General features: G+C 44.7%; 1 protein-coding gene across 1 annotated transcript in view; it reads left to right on the top strand.

Moving 5' to 3' along the window:
- The window catches only part of LOC142557515 (uncharacterized), a 115,319-nt gene that overhangs the window by 62,518 nt on the left and 33,706 nt on the right, over positions 1-19,095 (top strand). Inside the window, exons 2-5 of the mRNA XM_075669424.1 lie at positions 11,031-11,070; positions 12,593-12,661; positions 13,382-13,545; positions 15,338-15,438. Of these exons, the coding sequence (XP_075525539.1) occupies positions 11,031-11,070; positions 12,593-12,661; positions 13,382-13,545; positions 15,338-15,438 (374 nt within the window). The remainder of the gene's footprint in view (positions 1-11,030; positions 11,071-12,592; positions 12,662-13,381; positions 13,546-15,337; positions 15,439-19,095) is intronic.

Below are 19,095 nucleotides of genomic sequence, written 5' to 3'. Positions count from 1 at the left end.
GGTTCATACCCAGTACTTAGGGGCTTACACAATTGTTTGCATGGCGGGTGCTTGTAATGTGATTTTATTCGCATGCATCAAGAAGACCGATGCTACATTCGGATGGGTTGCGGCGGCGCACACGAGCGCATGATTGCTTGTGAAACGGACGTCAGTTTCATCTGAATGTGACGGCACTTTCGACCCAGAGCGCTTCGGACTGTCCTGGTGGCGCGTGTGGGTGTGTTCAGACAAGGGCAGTCACAAGGAGGTACCGACAGCTATTTTTTTTAATTTCAAGTGAATTTTCATTTTACAGGAATATCCCTTCATACATCGGAACCGAGCTTACTTTTTCAGTGCAGGTCTTTGTTTCAGCCTTACAGTATCTTAACTGAGACAAAGTGGAAAATGCCGTTTACTAAACGCACGATGTTACAACTTTGACGGAGTCTAAAAAAACGATAAAAATTTATATGCTTTCATACCTTTATACTTTTCGCACAACTTTCTTTATTTGAAATAAAAACAAGTCTCACTTTCGCCCGAAAGGCGAAGCATTGATTGCGGTAACAAATTATTAGACTGCTATACGCTGTAATGTTGGTAGTTTTATCAGCTGCACGAACCGCTGTCAACGTTCTCTTAATAAGTAAATTAAAAGCGTGGTATCGTAAGTGCACAGTCAAACGTGAACACATCTTGCTCGATGACTGCGGAAACTCGCTGTCAGAACGCCAGTGCGATGAAGAGCGGCAACCGTGGTGCGCGAATTTCCCTTCTGGCCGCATCCCGCTTCAACGCAAACTAAGCGCGCGAGAACAAAGCGTGCACGAAGCCATCAGCTACCTCGGGTCGCCTAGCCTTCGAACGCATCGCAGATTAGCTCCAAGATAGGACGCGCCCGCTGCCGCGCTCAGACGCGCCATGCACAGCCACGGCCGGTTAAAGCCCCTTAAACTTCGTAAAGTAGTGCCACGCTTTGAAGAATGCCGCCTCCGACTCGCACGCTCTGACCGAGGCCGACGCCGCGTCGCTATTGGCCTAATAACATCACGTGGGCCCTCGCGCCGTGCGTCAGCGCCATTTTTGCTCCAGAAGCGTCTACGGAGTGGCGAGGAGCTCATGTTGGCGCCGTTGCTACGCTCGAGCAGTGTAGGAGGCGCCACCGTCGAGGAGGGAGCGTGAAAAAGAGGAGAAACGAGGAGGAGGGAAGGCGGAGGAGGAGAGTGTCACTACTTTAGGAAGTTTTAGGGGTTTTACGGCCGGTGGCTCCACTCTCCACTCCCCTCCTCTCCCAATCTCCCCACTCCCCGCCTTCCTCCCTTGAGCGCGCGAGAAGACGGCCGCCGCCACAAGCCACCATCCTTCTTCGCCCAGCTTCGCATGCTCTCCCTCGGGCCTCCTGCATGCATACGGAGCGTCGCCGCGACCTTATTGCGCTTTAACTTCACACGGAACGCCAAGGCAATGCCGACGGCGGAAATTTGCCGGGAGTGTCCGTATAATTGCTTATTGCAATAAAATAAACTTAATTGTTTTGCGCAGGCACACAATACAAACAAGAAAAGGCAAACTTATCTTTTTTAACATGATGCTATAGGAAGTGGGCATCATACATGTGGTAATCATTTAGAGCCCTGTAACATAGTTTCTCTCACGCTTTTTTTTTTCATTGCTTATTTTGCTACATGTTAAACGCGCGGCAAAGTATTTTGTTTCGCCTGTGTAATGTTATTTTTGATTGCGGAGGCAGAATTTGAAGAAAAAAGTGCGAAAGGTTAGAAATTTTTGTTTTCGCGTGGGAATTAAAACAATCGTCCTCGATTTCGATTGAGTTTCCCGATGATTAAATTCTGCCATTGGTTACAGGTCATATACAGAAATATATTGCATTATTTTGTTATGAATACAAAAGAAAACAATGAAAGGAGATGTACCAGCTGCGGTATTCCATGCTTGTGCCCTCTTTATTTTAGAACGTGGCGCCGTGCAAGCGTCAGGTTTATTGACAGCTTCTGTCCTTTCTGCGAATGGAGAAGTCACCTGCAGCGCTACAGAAGGAACACGGACGCTTTTTATAGGAAATACGAAGACGTGGCTTACTACTGTAACTGAGTGCGTACGAGGTTCTCCTCCTGAACACATTGTCACGGTTTCAACTCTCTCTTGTGGTGGCCGTGTTTCGATGGATACGAATCCAAATACTTAGATATAGGCAAACTTTAAAGTAGGGCACGTGGTATAATATGATCCGGAGCCTTCCACGACTGCTTTACCATAGCCCCTTGGTTGCACTGAAGTGCGATGAAAGCGCCCTGTCAACCCAACAATCAAGAATTAATGTTAAAGGAATCAATCAATTCTTTTTGAAAAATAATGTATTCTACTTGCGTAGGGCGTGCCCTAACATGAATGAAATGAAGCTGTAAATCATGAAAAGAGAGTAGCCGGGCGTTGGGGAGGTTTTAAAAATGTAGCAAGCGTACTTACGTCTCGTGTACATGTCGTACACGTCTTGGCATCGTGTACATGACATGGCAGCAGCATTTTTTTTAAAGCGAATGACTTTCTTTGGCTCTCTTGGCCGTTATCGTGGTTGTTCGGAGGTCTCTGATGGTCAGGGGTCGGAGTGGGCAAGCAAAACCTTCCTTCCTTCCTTCCTTCCTTCCTTCCTTCCTTCCTTCCTTCCTTCCTTCCTTCCTTCCTTCCTTCCTTCCTTCCTTCCTTCCTTCCTTCCTTCCTTCGTTCGTTCGTTCGTTCGTTCGTTCGTTCGTTCGTTCGTTCGTTCGTTCGTTCGTTCGTTCGTTCGTTCGTTCGTTCGTTCGTTCGTTCGTTCGTTCGTTCGTTCGTTCGTTCGTTCGTTCGTTCGTTCGTTCGTTCGTTCGTTCGTTCGTTCGTTCGTTCGTTCGTTCGTTCGTTCGTTCGTTCGTTCGTTCGTTCGTTCGTTCGTTCGTTCGTTCGTTCGTTCGTTCGTTCGTTCGTTCGTTCGTTCGTTCGTTCGTTCGTTCGTTCGTTCGTTCGTTCGTTCGTTCGTTCGTTCGTTCGTTCGTTCGTTCGTTCGTTCGTTCGTTCGTTCGTTCGTTCGTTCGTTCGTTCGTTCGTTCGTTCGTTCGTTCGTTCGTTCGTTCGTTCGTTCGTTCGTTCGTTCGTTCGTTCGTTCGTTCGTTCGTTCGTTCGTTCGTTCGTTCGTTCGTTCGTTCGTTCGTTCGTTCGTTCGTTCGTTCGTTCGTTCGTTCGTTCGTTCGTTCGTTCGTTCGTTCGTTCGTTCGTTCGTTCGTTCGTTCGTTCGTTCGTTCGTTCGTTCGTTCGTTCGTTCGTTCGTTCGTTCGTTCGTTCGTTCGTTCGTTCGTTCGTTCGTTCGTTCGTTCGTTCGTTCGTTCGTTCGTTCGTTCGTTCGTTCGTTCGTTCGTTCGTTCGTTCAGCGTCCGCACGCACCGGTGCGCCGTGCATTTCGGAGGCTACGCGCAGGCTTCGCGGCGGCGGCGCTAGATGGCGCCGACTGGTCTTAGTGAAGTGGGGAAGAGGAGTGCCGCTGCAGTATGCACCTCATACATAACTCGTTTCGATGGCGGAGACACGTTGTGTCGCTATATTGATTCGAAGCTAGCGCATTACCATCGATAGTCAAGTCAAATGCGTTCTGCCGCAATTTTTATTATTATTTCTCTCCTCAAAAGCCATGTTCTAATAATATACTTTTTTCCCTTCCAGTATAAGCTTATTGCTTCATTTGTTTATTATTTTCTTAATGTCGTTTCATTCTGCCTCAGTTCTTGAAAAGAAGTGTTTTCGTACCTTAACCTCTAACTGAGCATGTGTTTACCAAGGTCAGTTTCTTCGACAGGTTTTTGTTTTCTCCTTCTTTTTCCAAGTTCGAACAGCATGTTTTCTTACCTAGGGTTCTCCGTGAAGATGGGCCCGAGGTATCGTCAGCGGGTGCTTGCATGTTTGTAACTGCTCCCATTTGTTATCAGCCAGGCTTCTAAGCCAGCCGCAGTTGCCCTACATGCTGCGTCTCTCCGACAACTAAACATGCGCACAAGCACACACACTCCCGCCTTTCATGTTTATCACGTCTTGTTGTCTCTTAGTTCGCGCGCTATATCTGCCGTCAGGCATTACAGATACCAGCTATACCACAAAGTAGTACCCTACTCAATTCTTTTTTAATCGCCGCATCCAAGCTGCTGGGCTCCGATTCTCAGTGACGTTCGCTTACGCCGTATTCTACACGCGCGAAACGTAATCAAGATGTTGGCCTCCGTGCTCCTGGAAGACGATGCTCAGCGCGCAACGGAGTAACACGTCGTTTCTGGTTAACGCTAAATCACGTAGCCAGGAGGGGAGCACGCGTTGACAGAACGCAGCTGGGCCAAAACACCCCGAGATACCCTGCAGCCTTTGCAGCGCACTTGACGTCTGCATAGGAAACTGAGTTTCGGAGTTTAGAGCACGCGGGTCCGGCATCGCGCTAGCTTCTTCATTTTATACTCGCTTCTTTCATGCTTCGTATACTTCTGCCCGGCGGACTGGCTGGCGCCGAGACTCCAGTCTGAGACGCAGGCTGAAACGTTGAATGTTATTTTTTTTTCTTGCTGCATCGTTTCAAGCCGTGCTTATATATACATATATATATTTTGAGTACCGAAGGGCGTTCTAGTGACATGTTCGTGAAGCATGCTTTCCGCGAGCTTAGGGTTTGAAGAAGGGCGACGAAAGCGGCGACAGAACGGCGAGGACGTTCGGAAAAAAGCGAAGACAAGGGAAGCCGGGGTTGTTTATGAATTCTCTCTCTCTCTCTCCCTATTTTTTTTTTTTTTGCCATGTCGTAAAGCCGTTCTCGTCGGGTGCTGTAAAACTGTTTATTGTCGCTGTTTCGCCAACGTGTGACAGGCTCAAAGCGACACATTTCCTTGAAATGACCCCCTTTTATTGCCCCGTACACCTTGAGGTATACGCACTTTCTTCTGGCCATCAAAGCCACGATGGGGTAGAGGCGTCGACTTTTTTTGTCAAGAACTCTCATTCTTTAAGGACTCCCGAGTGGCTTCCCTTTTCCAAGCATTCGGTACAAGTGGGGGAGAGACGTTCTACCGTGTCCACGTAGCCCGACTTAACAGGTTGTTTACGAAATAATGTCCGTAAACACCTCACAGATTACGGATAGTTCACGTACCGTAATACTTAAAGAGACTTACTTAAAGAGCGAACACGAATAGCGTAACAGCAAAAACAGACGTGTTTTCTATCACGTGACGCTGACGTCAGCTAGAGCACGTAGTGCTTTAGCTGACGTCAACCAGCATATGGTCGATAACCAGACGACGATAACCAGATGGCGTGTAACCAGCATATGGTCTACAAATGGGCTTTTGCAAAGGCGTTATAAGCAACCATCATTAGCCATATACTGGATTTGTTTTTCGTTCAACACCCCCTCCTGCGAGAATGAAGACGTGACCGGTAGTACTTCTAACGCACTGTGGCTCATGACAGCGTCGCAAAAGGGTGCCACCAGTGCCGTTGGCGTCCTGGTATTACGTAAAATTCAATACATTATCGGACATGGTAAAACTCACTTAATACTTGTCTTTATATTCACGTGGTTTCAGGGAATCGCGAAAGTTGCTCTAAATTCAAGCGTCGTTGACAGAATTTCATTTCAGCTCGCCTGCGAGCAGTCTATAACGGAAACTCATTAGAATTCGACATCCGCTTCAATGCCTACCGAAGATATGTAATTCCCGAGGACGTGGGATCGCATTATATTCTAAGCAAAATCTAAAAGTATTGCGCGTGGCTGATGCTCCTGGTTTGGAGGCATTGTTTTGTGTGCTATTTTATATCGAAGGAAGCCTCACCATTGGAATAATTTATAGGCCTCCGAAGTCAGACTTCGAGATGCTGGAACAATTAAAACAGTACATTTCATCTAAAACACGTCGTACTACCAAGCTTGCATGCTTTGAGTGTGGATTTTAACCGGCCGCGCATGAGCTCGCCTACTTATGCTACTGGCATATTAGATCCCGTTAATGATGAGGGGATCATAGACATTGCTTTTCGTTTCGATTGAGCACAATTGGTTAAAGGGACACTAAAGCGAAACAACAAATTAGTTTAGACTAATGAAGCATTGTTTGAGAACCCTGCAGGCAGTCATTAAAAAAATAGATTGATTATTAGATGAGAAAATGAAGGTCCAAGTAGCAGTATTTGAATTTCGCGCCGAAACCCTAGCGCCGGTACGTCAGCGTGATGTCAGGGATTCCAAAGTATGTTTTCGCATTTGGGCCGCGTTGGCTGAATAAAGGTTTCCGAAACTTGCCATGTTTAATATTTGGTTCCTTTAGAACACAATGTACTCAACTTGTACCGCTATATATAGTTAGTAGGCCCTAGAAGATGCCATCAACATCCAAGACGTCACAGCCCCCAGGTGCAGGAACTTAAGTAAACGTCGCCACCCGCATTTAATCCTTGCGCTTTTTCTGGCTTACCAAACGTCTTATCGTTGTAAGAGTGGTGTTTTTCGTATTGTAGAACGGTAATTTCCTAACGCAGAAGAAATCATTTTTCACTTTAGTGTTCCTTTAAGGACTACTCACGGGCCCGGGGCAGTAGTTAAATTCATTATTGACCTTGTCTTTGTTTATAGTAATATCCCTGGGGAAATTGAATATGAAGTGGAGACAAGGGGCATTTTCCTACCACAACGCTGTCTTAGTTCAATTTCGCTCGTTCAGGCGTACAACTGCTATTCAGACTTTGATTCTTCTGATGGTCTGGTCATTTTGAACAGAATATAGATAGCGTACGATGACTCTATCAAAGTGTCAGCGCTGGTTCAAGTTATAATAACGCCTTGTGGTTAAAATATGAGAACACAGCGCGTGCGTGCGTTACTAGTTTTGTTTCTCTCAAGAAAGAGAAGGCAAATACCTCGAATTCCTAGATGACGCGGGAACTTATTCACGATGAAAGAAAAACCATTGTGTTTCAAAAATCGGCAAAAGAAAGCAAGAACACGACCACGCGTACTCAGATCACTGGCGTGTCTCACAGAATTAAGGAAAAGGTAAGAATTGAACGAAATTTTTACGATGTGCGGTTAAGCAATCGTCAAAGAATAACCTGCCCAACTTTGGAGATTCAATAGGACCAAAACATCACAGAGGGACACGTTTGTTATGCTTAATGATTGCACTTCGAACGAGAAAGAAATTGCTGATGGATTTAACGAACACTTCATGTGTGTTTTTACTTCTGATGACGGAATCGCCTCTGTCTTTAATAAACGTAAAGAACTACTTCCAGTTGATAGCGGGCAAATCACGGAGGCTGGTGTACTCCGTCTATTACCAAATTTGAATGAAAGAAAATCTTTTGGCCTAAATAACCGAGCAAACGTTTTTCTAAAAATATACACAGAATGCATGGTCATCAAAATTTTTCACATTTATTTTTAACGATTAACTTTTTCGGAGGTACCCTACACGAGACTGGGAAATTTATAAAATTAAACCATTATTCAAACAAAGTGACAGACTAATAGTTTCAGACTTCCGTCTGATGTCCTAGACTTGTACGTGCTGTCAGTTACTCAAGCACACAATGCGCGAGCAAATTTCCTATTTTGACGCCTGTTTATTCAGCCCAGTATCACTTTAGGCATGGTTTTTCTATAACACTGTTTATATAATTTGTTGAAGTAGCTCATGACCTTAGCCATTGCTAAACGGTCTCGGGTGGATGCATTTTTTTTAAAAGATTTCACGAAGGCATTCGACACGATATCTCGAAGTCTAAACAGGCCCTGAAGCTATGGTAACATTGAAAAATGCGCAAATTCGCCAATGGATCCAGGCCTTCCTTACTTCCCGAAAACAATATGCTGTTTTCCGTTAATCTTCCTCTAAGAAGCTGTCGGTAGAATCGGGGTGCCCCAACGCTCAGTATAAGGGCCACTTTTGTTCCTCCTTACTACAAATTAATTGTGCACGCGTGCGGTGTTGAAACCAGATTATATGCAGACGACTGTGTGATGCATTGCGTGATAAATTCAATCTCCAATCATATTAAATCAGATTGTGAACTGGCTATGCTGATGGAATCTGAAAAAAATATGAAAATTAAAAACACACGGTAATGACTGTAAGCAATAAAACGAGCCCCCTTCTTTATGCCGATAAGGTAAATGTTAATGCAATGCATCGTGTTAATGAGTTTATGTATTGAGGGCTTCTTGTATCCGATAACATCCACTGGCTTAAACATATCGCTGCTATTTCTAACACGGCAATGTCTCTCATCCATGCATCGCGCCGCACCAATGCCGTCGAGTACAAGTCTCCTGTAATGTCCGCTCTAGGTGGCGCGAAAGTTACTTGGGACCCGTTTGCCAACGCTAATATTTACAAATGGGAGAGAGTTCAAAGTCATGGCTATAAGAATTATTTTAAATGATTATGATCCGACAACTTCTACACATCTACCTACCCGAGGTCGCTTGAAACGAATATCAGAAAGGAATAATATATCTCGCCTTAAGTTTATGTTTAAAATTGTTGAAGGTAAGTTAAGCGGCCCAACAGCAGAATAAATTTCATTCTACTATGCATATGCCAGTAGTCAGCGACATCCCTTTTCACTAGTTCCATTTCAGAGTAAAAAATGTATTTAAATAATACTTATTCTCGCGAACAGTAACGAATCGGAATGAACTTAACGTAGGCGTCGTCACGGAAGACTACATTGAAGGATTTTAGGTTCTGATGACAAGGGACACTGTTGACATTGAGTTTGCAATATTTTGTGATTTTGTTATTTTTGTAATATTTTGTAATATTCTGTTATTTATATCTTGTGTTCTGTGATTTTTTTCACGCTCGGTGTATTCTTTGGCTCTTGATGTAAAATACTGATTGATATTCATCTATAATTTTGTGTATGTTTCGAGTGAGTGGTGTCCAGATGTAGTTCCTTTTTGCTCTGCCACTTTTCAAAAAAGCCCATCGTTGGGGTTAGCTGTATTGTAAATAAATAAAAATAAATTATGCTATGTGTGTTGGTATAAACGTGGCTTTCACCAATACCTTGCGCTAGATGGCGTTTCTAACACAAATACCAGCAATACGAATGAGCCACAGAAAGACACAGACTTTTGATGGACACTGGGAGTAAAAGAAAGGCCCCAACCTTTAAGTCAGCGTCGCGACAAAGGGACCTTTATTTTGAAGGGCCTTTCCCCAATTTTAGAAGGGCAAGTCTCCTTGTAGAAACCTTGGATGCAAGTTGAAACCTACCTATTTGTTAGGCTACTGCTCATAATACAAATATTGTTAATTTCTATATGAATCAGCCTAATTTTTATAGAAGTATACAGTGGTACACTGTGTCAACCATAGACGCGTGAGGCTATACATTTACGTTGCTTACGGTCCTTGGGCTGACGTTATCGTAGTGACAAGCAATTTTTCTTTTTCATCGTAAGTGCGAGTTCTTGATTTTCTTTGGAACATTGTATACAAGCTACAAGGTATACCTATTCAGGGGCTAAATTAAGGCTGACTGAAATTCCACATGAGGCAGATTGCAAAAGAAGTGCCATTACCAGGGATCCCTTTTGATATCGAAGGCACTGATCCAGCCCTGACCCGCCGTGGTTACTTAGTGGTTATGGTGTTGGACTGCTAAACACGAGGTCGCGGGATCGAGTCCCGGCCATGCCGGCCGCATTTCGATGGAGGCGAAAACACCCCCGTGTACTTAGATTTAGGTACACGTTAAAGAACCCCAGGTGGTCCAAATTTCCGGAGTGCCCCACTACGGCATGCCTCATAATCAGATCGTTGTTTTGGCACGTAAAACCCCGCGTTTTTTTTTTTTTAATCCAGCCCTGACAGCAGTAGCCACTTCTCTAGGTGAAAAGAGCAGCCGTAGAATGAACAAAAAGAAACGTAGCTGCATTGTTGATACGGTTCGTGTTAACAATGACAATTAGCAGTGTGGCTAAAGGCGCAGCCATATTTTAAAATAGCGCCACCTAGCAGCTCGAGAGACATGCGTTCATGTAATTGCAGCTGGCTATTATGAGTGATAGAATCGCAAAATTTGTGGTTTCACGTGACCTACAGAGACGCCTTAGTGTCCGCTTAGGTCTTCCTCTCCTTCTTACGTTGACAACATGCTAGGCCTGCCACGACTCATGCAAGCGTGTTCTATGAAAAGTTTTCGCTACCATTTTGCACTTCGGGAAACCACCATGACTACTTTTATTAAGACAAAGAAGAAATGCAGCACTTTTACAGTGGTAGATGGGAGGGAAGAAAACTCCGTCTAATCATTCGTGTTTTTTTACAGTTATTCCAAGTCTAATGTGACGAGATTCCTCGTACGACAAAGCGGGACGTGGGGTCGGGGGAGGGGGGTCGGATATTGAAAGGACATTCGACTCTTACTCCGAGTTTTGTTTACACACTGGAGCAGTTCATTATTGCCGATGTAACCAAGTAAACGCGTAATTTCTATTTAATATGGTAGACAAAAAAGTATCATCTATGTATGCTAACGATGCAGCACACTATGCCCTTTCAAGTGCTTGGAATGTTTGAATTCAGACCTGAAATTTGATCTGCATCAGCGAAAATGGGTTAGCTACACAAAATATGAGAAAGATTGTGCAAATTTTTAAAAGTACTCGCAGAAAAGATCACGACTTAGGAATTCTACCTTATAAACAAGCAAAATTCCTCTGCAGAGTACGAAAAATTACTGCTGGACATGCAAGCTACTAACTGTTTCCGCTGAGGAAGTGAGATTAAGCACTTCCATAATTTCTTGAAGGGTAGTTTCAAAAAATAACATAAAAAACACAAATATGTCGTTTTGCAACAAATGTTTGCAACACTGATGACCTCCAGTAACTACGAATCACTACCGATTTCTGCACAGTTTATGCACTCATCAAATCCTCACCAATGAAATGATGCTTCTGGAACGGACGACTTACTAAGGTGCGCGTTCAACTCTGTAATTTCTGCTTTCAGATAGAAGAGAGTTCGTCGTCGTCCGAGTCCACAGAAGAATGTAAGCTGTTCTTTTTGTTTTATCCAGGCACATATTTTCGGCTTGCTCTGCTGGCAAACTTGGCGATCGATAGCCGAACTCAACAGCCAGAAATGACTAGAACGGGACGTTCAGCCACGTTTGACATTCTTATTGCGCTTCCTGTGTCTCACCTGTACCGAGGAAGCTCGTATTTCTGAACAAGCCAGATATATTTTTACATTGGGGGCACATGACGAACTGCGCAGCAATTTCTACCTGCTCGAGCTTGTTGCAAGACGCCATGATACTTTTTTTTTAGAGTGAGCTATTAGACGTTGAAGTAGGTTATTAAGGCCTCCGCTGCCGTTTATAACGCGATATACACACGAGAGAGACACAGATTCAATCTTTTCTTCACGAGCGGCCAGGCTACAGTACAGCAAATTGTTCAGTTCCCTTATGGATTTATTAAGAGTTTCTGGCTTCTTTCATGCGAAACGATGCGTTTGAGTACGGCACGAAGTCATAAATATCTACGTGGACTGCTAGCAGCACATACCGTTATTACCAGGGCCAATGTAGTTCATAATGTTGAACAAGGGCGCCCGCTTATTAATTTTTGTGTATCTTTGAGGTGTGCCGATGTGTAAGCGTGGCAGAAGGGGACATTTCCCCAAGACTGCTGCGAGTCGTTAAAACAGGGAAAGTAAGACTGTATAGGGGCTTCAGTTTGTATTTTGATAATACCTTGAATTACATGGCACGTTCCTTTATTTTTTGATGCAATGCGTATTTACCCACAGTTGTAATTGCATTAGCAAATGAAACAATGCTTGACAGAGACTCCAAAAAAATTTGAAACGTAAGTGGCTCCTGACCATTGCTGTCAAAACTTTCTCCGGTATCTCTGACAGGGCCGTCGACCTAAAGCTTGAGGCTGCGAGAACATGCAGTACCCCAGGGAGCATAAACGAAACACTATAATGATAAATTACGAGAACGGAAACAAGAGCATAACGTATTTTTTTTCTTGCTTTATGACATGTTTCGTATGTAAGCCGGGCGAGTTCGCAAGAAGTTGCAACTCTGAAACTCTGCCTACCTTGCCGCGACAGCCATCCGTCCCTGCTCTTGTTGTCGACGAAGTTTGAGCATGACGGCCGAAGCATTGGTCACCACGTCGATTGCTATCTCTGAAACAACGAGGATAATATTTGTGTCCCATTTTGACCACTGAAGCTTCTGCTTCCGTTGGCCTATCGATTTCAGCGATGGTAGTTTTAAACACAATCTGTCGCTGTATGCAGAGCTGCGCGCCCAACGCTTCATGCGACATCACCTAATCCGGTAAAGCTGAAGAAGAAGTTTTGCTGTTTTGTTTGCTTTATTATCGTTTAGTTGTTTCTCTTTGGCGTGACACTGTGATCCACTCGATTAAGGCTAGGTCCATTTGTGAATACGATGGTTAGATATCGAACAGTGCATACTCTAAACGTGTTTTTTTTTCTTCAACAGTGCGTGGCTGACATGGTGTTTTGATCTTTCTTTCGCACCTTTTCAGATGAACAGACAGACTCTTACCCACCGGTAGAGCAAGGAAGGTCCAGCGCCTCAGATGTCTGCGAGGAAGGTGAAGGTCACGATGTCTTGATTGTGACGCTAGGGCTTGTACGTGTAGCTTTTGAAGAATCTCTGAACATACAAAGACGTGCTAGATTAGCAGACTGGAATTTAAGAATGGCCGAAGAGCTCGAGCATAGCGTTGTGCACTTGCGTCATTTTCATTGCTTCGATTTACGAGCGAAACTGAAAATTTTGAAGCGAATGTGATCCTTTGTCTCTCTCAGCCATTCTCGCGCTAATCAGTGGTGGTTAAGTAGGTCACCTTTACCTGACGTTGGTATTCTGTAAGCCAGGAGATAACGTAAATGACGTAAGACAATGCATAGTACGGTAGACATATTGGCTAGTAAAAAACGGGCGGAGCTTCTAAACTTACGAATCGGCTTAATTTGAGAGTGAACATTAGAAACATCTAACGGAGGATAGGCAATTATTCACTATTAAAAACGATCATGATGTATTGGAGAATACAACTACAATTTGCGACTTTTGCAGACCTTTCTTTTTGTTTTTTGCACATTGGGCGCTCAAATCACATGAAATACCTCGAACCATGCATGTGGAGGTGGAAAACTTTGCGTGGAATTCGAAATAGAAACAGAACACTGGCTTTTAAAGCAACCTGCGTGGTAGGACAGTGTTGTAGGGCTTGAGGATAAACGAGGCGCGCCAGTATTTGCTGCTTACATTGTTCTTTTTTTTTCAAATTGGCTCTATCCGATTGCAGAGGTGCAGAAATGGATGTGCATTGACCTGGTGAACAGTGACAGCGCAGTGGTCTCAGGGCCGCGAGTGACAGACTTCCCCACAGTGCCCGAGGTCAAGTACGAGAAGCTCACCCAGACCATCGCCAGGGTCACGCACGTTTATTCCGAAGGCTATGAGCTGATGGTGAGTGTGGCGGTATATATGCGATGTCCTTATACCGGGAGTCCCGCGTAACTTGAACCAAACCTTAAAAACGTACAACTGGCACGTATCTGGACAGAGCCAAGGTAATGTTGTTTGCCGTCGATTGGAGATACTCAAATTATGCTTTTTTTGCATTCTGCCTAATTACGTAGGTAGTCTTAATTAAGGAATCAACCTCTCAAATATTATAATTATATGAAAAGTGTCAATTAGAAAATTGTAGAGCGACATGAAAAGCTCCCGACACAGCTTTCTGTTGCTCAATATGTGCTACGTAAGAGTGTTCTTCCGAGCGTGAAAGAAGTCCGCAAAAACACCCAAAATTACAACGCGACTGGCCGCTCGAGGCACTTTGCATGTATTCGCGGGCATCTTTCACACTCGGAAAAACACTTGTCAGTAGCACGTATTGGGCAACAGAAAGCTGTATCGGGAGTTTTTCATGTTGCTCTACAATTTTGCCATTGACACTTCTCATCTAATTATGATATTTGAGAAAATGATTAATTAAGACTACTTATGTAATTAGACGGAATGCAAGAAAATGATCTGAATATCTCCAAGCGACGGCAAACAACATTTCCTTGGTTCTGTCCAGCCACGTCGAATTTGCATACATTTAATGTTTGACTCAAGTTACGTGGGACACCCTCTAGAATGGTCAGTGTATGCCGTTATCTCATTGGTGGTTGAAACTCGGGAAGGAAGAAGCAGCTTGAAATCAATTATGAGGACAACGAAACGAAAATTGCTAGTGTACTGATAGGTGCAGTGTTCTTCGATGCAAAGAGAGCAGCGTGGATCATAGAGCAAGCACTTATTGGCTATATCGAAGCTCAATCTGAATAGGAAGTTCGACACTTCCTAAACACATTGTGTAAACAGATGTCTGTCATCACGTGGCCTTTGAAATGTTACTATTGGTGTTTTTGGAATAGCATCATTTGCCGCTACTGATGACGAACGGCATGGGCACACCAGATCCCGACATGCTTTCGGCAGGTCAGATTCAGCGTCGCTTACGACGGTTACTTCCAGAAAAAAATTCAATGGTCGGTCCAGCAAGCCAACGAACCAGGATCCGTATTTACAGAACCTGTCTTACTTAATAGCGTTTCTCTATTGGCCGGCAATGGGGCACCGGCCCCTTGTGATGTCCACTGGCGCGTTGACCAATGAGCGTTGACCAAACGCAATCAGCATTTACGTAAAATTGTTAATACAGCCCAAATGTGCATTTTTTTTCTGAGAACGTGTAAATTTAATCTGCAGCATCTGCTCGCCTCGCAGAATCTCTTCTGAGGATGTGCTGATTCTGAAGTCTCGCTCCTTGTGTCACGATATAGCTACGGTGTAACCAAGAACACCTTTGTTAATGCCTTGGATGTTGGCGAGGCCGTCACTCTTCGTGACGCAGATATCCAAAAGCTGCACATGAAAATCCCATGCGCTACTGCTGTTGTACCTGGCAAACTCAAAGATGCTTCGCGCCAGTAATATTCGAACATTGCAATAGTTCTACGATGTTTTTTTCTACTGCGATATGTATAAATGAGAGCTTATGAATACCTACGTCAGTGAAGGCGCAAAGGTCAGTTGTTTCTCAGTGCACCTGTTTCCAGTGGATGTTTTGTGTAAACGCTCACCTTTCGTAATTTGGTGTGCCGGGAGCGTGAGCAGGTTAAAATCTGTATTTCTTTTATCAAGTGAGTTCTTTTGCTTTTTATTTCTGCAGAGCATAAGTAATATTCGTCGCTTTCTGTTTGCGCAGGTTCCCCCAAACGCAACAATACAGGTCACGTGCTCTCAAGTAAAAGTTCAAAGCCCCACGTTCAACTGCTCTCACGACTACCTTATGATAAACAGTGCAAGGTGAGAGAAAAGGAAGTCGGACATATAATCAATCAATCAATCAATCAATCAATCAATCAATCAATCAATCAATCAATCAATCAATCAATCAATCAATCAATCAATCAATCAATTGTTGTTAAAATAGGATGAATGGGCATAATTGTGGTGGGTGCTGCTGCTTATACGAAGGAAGTTACGTGCGAACGTTATAGAATGATGTGAAATATGACTTTCCTGAGGGCCATTTGCTGCGTGAAGAACGTGCCATAACGTTAAACCGTAAGCCCGGGTCAGAGTTTTGAAACAGTACCGCCTTGTAGAGAAGCGGAAGAGAATTGAACAGCAACTACACCTGTCCCAACTACCTACGTCACGTCAGGGCGTCAGCTTGACTCAATATGAATGTAAGCGAGCTCGAAATGAGCCCTCGGAACTAGGTGAAACGATGCTCCTGGAACGATCATTTGCGAGTGGTTGTCGTTGCTGGCTTTTTTTTTTTTCATAAGGGCTACTGAGGCCATACTGAACCAAGTATTTCAGGCTTTTGCAGGTACCATAAAGGTACCTGCACAACCCAGATACAGCCTCACCATCCGAAGAGTAACAAAGAAAGCTAACATGCCGTCGCTTATCCTAGAACAGGCTCCATTAGGGCAGTTACATGAGGTGCGCAGTGGCCGCGAACGTGTTTACGTCGATGGCAAACTCACACCTGCTAGCTCAGCTGCCGCGGTGATGACGCCAGCAACATTCGTCAAAATACAGCTAAAAACTTCGCATGTATCATCAACAACAGCTGCTAATCGGGTAGCCCTCCGTGTGACTCTTGAGTTCATTCAGGAGGAGGCCCCCCATCCATGGTCAATCATCTGTGATTCGAAGGCAGCCCTCCAGAATTTACTCTCAGCACTGCGTCATGGATAATACGAGCAGCTCGTCGCAAAGATCAGACAAGTCAACCATCGAGTACTTGACGAAGGACACGATATATCAATGGTTGCCTAGTCACTGTGGCAGATATGGCAGAGATCAGCTGGATGCATCTGCCCGATCTGCCCATGACGGCGTCAACTGTGTTGTCATTCCTCTTTCGAGAGCCGACGCAGCTAAAAAAAAAAAAGCTTTCCCCGTTTGCGCGTAATATTGCATTGGTTCTGTGGAACTCATCCGACATCACAAGTGCACGCCTTCATACCGTGGACCCAAATTCGCAGCTCCGCATTCCGTACCAACTTACACAACATGACTGTGCCCTTCTATAGTCCGTATATGGCTAGGAATAGCATTTTCAAATAAGTACTCCTTTCTGATCGGAATGGCAAATAACACAGTGTGTGACATCTGCGCGTGCAGCGAAGCGATTGCGCCCCTTCTTTGCGAGTGCCCATGTTTCAACCCGGAAAGGGCAGGCCTCTCATCCACGCTAGACCAACTGGACAAGAGTCCACTAACGGAAAACAACGTTCTTGGAAACTGGCCTACACGAACATCAGCGCGAGCCGCTATGAAGGCACTGCTAGGTTATTTAAAGGAAACCGGACTGAGTGACAAGTTGCGACTATGCACTGTGTGGCGTAGAATGCAGTAATAGTGGGACGTGGACACTGTGTAACACCATGCAGTGCCTTCGCAGACTGTGTGACAGCCCCCACAGAAACAGTTCTGTATTGCGTGTGCGTGCTTTTCTTTTCGTATCCTTTTCCTCTCATCTATCACATCACTTTTCCGCTACACCGGTGTAGGGTAGCGAACTGGAGATATCTAATGGCTAACTTCCCTGTACTAAAACTGATACAACGCAACATAGAAAAGAAGAGACAAGCCAAGCCGGCCAGATGAAAGCACAGAACGCTGTGTTCTTTCATCTGGCCGACTCGGCTTGTTTCTTCTTTTCTATGTTGCGCTGTACCAGCTTTAGAAAGCAATACCAACTCGCCCAATCTGCCGCAACCGTAGTTGCTTCCCTGTCTTTCTTTTGCCTTTCTGTCTCTCTTTCTCTGAACCAAGTCTCACCGAGGGACAAAAGAAAAAGAGAAAGCTTTCAATTTGTTTTAACACACATCGAATTTAGTTCTCGTATTGAACAAATCGCGAGTGTCCCGAAGGAAACGAAGGCGTGGACGAGAAAGAGTCAAGGAAACGCTGGGGCACGAATGTCGCACGCGTGTCCAAGGAAATGCACAACAACCGCATTAGTCGTCCCTCGGGGAAAACTGGAGTGCATTGCCGTGGGCCGCCGCTTGGCACGCTCGTAAAAGCTCTATTACCACATCAATGAACCAAGCGTGAACAACGCGTTGCTTTGGCGCGCCGCTCAAAGCACCTGTGACGGGCTTTTCAGGCCTTTATAGGCATCGCCGCCGGTCGAAGAACAGCTGATGCTGAGAGAGAGAGAGAGAGAGAGAGAGAGAGAGAGAGAGAGAGAGAGAGAGAGATCTGTTGCATGGTTCGGATGCACAAATAAGGACCATTGTATATGTAAATAGCTTTCCCGCCGCGCTTCGCGATTCATAGGCGGCAATGAAAAAAAAAAAGAAAATAGCGCAGCTGCACGTTTCATCGGTCAGCCTCGCTACACATGTGCGTGAAAATGCCGGTAGCCGCTGGAGCCGAAACGGGGGGCACTGAGACCGATATTGTGTAAACAGCAGCTTTGCTTCGTAATCGAGCGGCACGAGCCGCTTATATGTGCGACCGTTCACGAGTCCCTTGAAAGACGGCGAGAGAGGAAAAATAAACATTCGTTGCTCGTTCCTGCTTCTGGGCTTATCGGCGGTCACTTAAGGGAGATTGTGTTTGATTTTGTGGTAGCGTTGTTTCAACGTGATATTTTGTGTGTGTGTGTGTGTGTGTGTGTGTGTGTGTGTGTGTGTGTGTGTGTGTGTGTGTGTGTGTGTGTGGTCAAAAACCTTTCTTGGTGAGATTGCATGCAGCAGCGAGAGTCAGTGAGCCGGGCTTGTGCTGTAGGTATGAATAATCTTAAGAGTCGGGGGGTTCCGGTGGACCAGCCTGATCGCTTATTCTTATTACACTGTGAGCAACTGTACTATGTCACCACCTCGATCACGTTTGCTCAGTCATTTTCCAAGTGTTTCACGCAAAAAAATTAATGAAGCTCAAAATTGTGGTCAAACTCTGAAATAGGAGAGCTACTTAAGCGTTAAAACCTGCGCTCAGTGAATCCTTGATCTGTGCTACGTCGTTAAATTTTAATGCTGTGCGTGATGCTACACAAGGAATTTCCTATATGTGCGCCAACGGCGCTTCTAACGTTCTGTTTTGCTGAAGTTTGGCGCAACTGCGTACTCAGCGGTTACGACTGGCTGTAAGTCGATACTTGGGACAGTAAAAACATTGAAGGGTTACTGAACGGTATCGGGACGCGTATTTTTGTAGCTGTAACCCTCTTATATAACCATTTTATGCATAACGATACGTCGCGTAATGTTTTCGAGGTATCTGAAAAATGAGTCGTTAACGAGCATCCCGTTTACCACAGAAGACGACTGGTAATTTAGCCGTACAATGTGTTATCTTTTTGAAGCTGTGTATTTTTTTTACTTTCGCTGCTATAAATATATTCGTATTTGACTTTGCCTTTGACTTCATTGAAATTTAGACAATATACACTTGTCCAGGTGAAGAGGGCTAAAGGTGACACACGTGGTCACCTGA

This window comes from Dermacentor variabilis, chromosome 9 (genome assembly GCF_050947875.1).
Source record: "Dermacentor variabilis isolate Ectoservices chromosome 9, ASM5094787v1, whole genome shotgun sequence".
Taxonomy (NCBI): domain Eukaryota; kingdom Metazoa; phylum Arthropoda; class Arachnida; order Ixodida; family Ixodidae; genus Dermacentor; species Dermacentor variabilis.
The sequence above is the reverse complement of the archived record's forward strand: the minus strand, read 5'-3'. Positions and strand labels throughout refer to the sequence as shown.